Below are 3,399 nucleotides of genomic sequence, written 5' to 3' on the forward strand. Positions count from 1 at the left end.
TATAGTAAAGAGGATTTATACATCTACTGCTTTGTACATTTTTATAAATAACAGTTCATCTTTAATATGAGCATAATACACATTCGTAAAACCAATGCCTATATTAGTTAGAATTGTTGCATGCTTAAAATATCATGCACCAATTAAGATATCAAATTCTGATATGTCAAATGCTGACATCCTCTGACCCCACAGAGCGCCTGTCTTGTGCGATTTCAAATGATGTCACACGAAACCACAAGGGGAACTCAGATTTGCCAAAAGCTTTACAGTTGTACAAGACTCCGGCCACCAAAGAACAGCTCCTTTGCGACGCGGGTAAGACAAACGTTATCGTAGCAGTAGCCTAGTAGATGGGCCACAAGTGGAGAATTGATGGAAGAGAATTGAGCAATTATCTACTTTACTTTTTCTTCTTGGGCGGTGACTATTGGTGAGGTCTTGGCTGCGTTATTGACTCAACACGCCTTATTGAGCAGTCGTGCTAGACATAAGTGCTGATTTTCCGGAATCAACGCAAGCGAGAACAGTGAGGGGGCTCTCGTCGACTCCGAGTGTGCCGAATGATGTCCTTTCTGTCGGGGCAGTGAGAAGGAATCAAAGGTATCTACAAAAGGACCACCAACGCCTGCTTTCCAAAGGTGTTGTTTTGAAAGTTATGGACAGTGCGCTCTACCACTCAGCGGGAATGTTCGGCACCCCCTCGGCTTCTAGAAACTTGACTGCGGGCGGAAACATGATCACCTCCACCAAGCCTCTCGCTTTTTCGATCGAACGGATTATGGCCAGGACGCCCGAGCCAAAGTCGATACCTTTCCCCAACCTGTTCCATCACACTCCTGTGGGCAAAGCGGACCCGAAGCAGGCGCTCAACATGACTTCATCATCACTGCATTGCATGATACCATTAGTGCCATTGGCATACGAACCGGGTCATAAACTAAATATGAATGGATTAGAAACGAGTCACTTTGACGCTTCCTCGTATAATTCAAATGAGTTGGTCAGCATTGGTTTGAACTATAAGAACGAACAACCAGATCTGAGCTCGTCGGTGGGACAATACAAACTTTTTCGACCACGGGTGGTAAACCAGTCATCTTTTCATGCCATGGGGGCTGTGTGCTACCTGAACTGCGGGCAGAGTGCATGCCCACCCCCAGCCAGCATCGTAAACATCCACCCCATGGCCTCCTACTTTCTCAACACTCCACTGCAGCATGCGCGCCAGAGAGCTTTCCTCGCGGAGAAAAATAAAGTGTCTCACTGTGCAGACAGATACGCATCCGGAGTTAAAGACATTTCCCAAACTCAACTCCATCACTACATGAAAGAGAGCGCAAAGATTATATCGGACAAACTATTCAAGGGCTCTTCCAAATTGAACAGCGGTTGCCCAAGCGGCAAAACCAAAGTATTCACCTGCGAGGTTTGCGGAAAGGTAAGACCATCCATTTCATTTTGGTGGTCTTTTCCTTTGCAGGCCTGCTTGATAATTTCAAATCGTTAATGTTAGAATCATAATATCTGTATTTTCTATTCACAGGTGTTCAACGCCCACTACAATTTAACGCGCCATATGCCCGTGCACACTGGAGCGAGACCATTCATCTGCAAAGTATGCGGCAAGGGATTTCGACAAGCAAGCACCCTTTGTCGCCACAAAATTATTCATACTCAGGTATTCTATTCAATCATCATAATCATACCCAAAGCCATTCCCATGTTCCATGTTGTTTAAGCGAGGCTATATGAAAACCACAACATGGAACTAGGCCTGCATTATCAGTAAATTTGATTTAACAACGCATCAATGCCATTATTGTATTTAAGGCTAGAATATTAATATTTTTGCCTGATGTTGAACATCTCAACGTTCACTTGTTTAACAGTAGGCTATAGTCTAGTTTATTATATGCCTATATATAAGCAATTGTACTGTATGCCTACAGCTTTAGTTGGAACCCAAATAAAATTAGATTTCTAAAATCACATTCATTTGTTCATATGCCCTTCACAGGAAAAGCCTCATAAATGCAACCAGTGTGGAAAAGCGTTCAACCGGAGTTCAACTCTTAACACTCACACACGAATCCATGCAGGTTACAAACCTTTCGTCTGTGAGTTCTGCGGCAAAGGATTTCATCAAAAAGGTTATAAAGAATGTTAATGTTAAGTGTTCTGGATTGCATGATTGGAAATGTACCTTGTTATGACCATTACTCGATTTGTCCAAATAAAGTAGCCTAAATACATGGAATAATTTGCAATATTTGGATATGAGATTATTATTTATTCTGCTTTGAGAAGAAAATCTAGATTGCTTTCAGAACTGAATTTACGTTGCTCAATTAAACTCGGATTACATGTACAATGTACGACTCAATTTATGATTTGGATTAAAACGGAATTGACTGATAACTGTGGCTCTGATTCTTCACAAAATTGTTGACATCCACTTTCTTTTTTTTATCATCAAGGTAATTACAAGAACCACAAATTGACACACAGCGGGGAGAAACAGTTCAAATGCAACATCTGTAACAAGGCCTTCCACCAAGTGTACAACCTGACGTTCCACATGCACACGCACAATGACAAGAAGCCCTTCACGTGCCCGACTTGCGGCAAGGGATTCTGCAGGAACTTTGACCTGAAAAAGCACATGCGAAAACTACACGATCTCTCTGGATCCCAATCCCCTGCCACTCTCGCCACAGGCGAAACGGACTAAAAAGCTCCGAGGCTAAAATGCCAACCATGCGCCTTTACGCACACTGATTTGCCCAAATCTGGAATTACGCATGCGAGTTTAGACCGCGCAAAGATGCTGTGGACTATTCTATTAGTACATATTTTCCCTGAATTTGACATTATAATGTCACTATACTGTTGTTTTAAATCTCAGGATTACTGTAAAATGTCAATATTTATTTGAAACTTTATAGGCTAATAATTTAAGAGAATAATTGAAGACTATGTACAAATTATGTTTTGCTGTGATAAGTGTGGTAGCCTACCCCATTTTATATGATGCCCTTGATAAAGTTACATGATTTTCCAACACTTGTGTATATGCAAAGTTTTGCAGGAAACAAGTGTCTTTGACAGGCTACGTTTTTAAACAGTTGCACAAACTCAAACATTTAAGTTATGAAAATAAAATAATGACAATAAAATGAAACTCTGTATATGTCATATTGTGTCCGATATCCTATTTGACTGGCATGATTAAGAAAAGGAGTTCCCTTATTTAGAAAGTGATGGACATAGCCTAGGCCGAAGTATTGCATGATGGTGAGAGGAAATATTCGGGTTAATAATAACAGTAGTAGTATTAATAGTAATAATAATATCCTAATATAACTTTACTGTTATTATTGTCATCATCATCATCAT

At 40.7% G+C, this 3,399-nt stretch overlaps 1 protein-coding gene across 1 annotated transcript; it reads left to right on the forward strand.

Moving 5' to 3' along the window:
* The first annotated feature begins 283 nt into the window (after positions 1–283).
* Positions 284–3,198, forward strand: LOC118396468 (fez family zinc finger protein 1-like). Its single transcript, XM_035790702.2, has 4 exons — positions 284–1,441; positions 1,547–1,681; positions 2,021–2,153; positions 2,481–3,198. The coding sequence occupies exons 1-4, from the start codon at positions 659–661 to the stop codon at positions 2,732–2,734; spliced, it is 1,305 nt and encodes a 434-aa protein (XP_035646595.1). The 5' UTR covers positions 284–658; the 3' UTR covers positions 2,735–3,198.
* The last annotated feature ends 201 nt before the right edge of the window (positions 3,199–3,399 follow it).

This window comes from Oncorhynchus keta, chromosome 17 (genome assembly GCF_023373465.1).
Source record: "Oncorhynchus keta strain PuntledgeMale-10-30-2019 chromosome 17, Oket_V2, whole genome shotgun sequence".
In the NCBI taxonomy this organism is placed as follows: domain Eukaryota; kingdom Metazoa; phylum Chordata; class Actinopteri; order Salmoniformes; family Salmonidae; genus Oncorhynchus; species Oncorhynchus keta.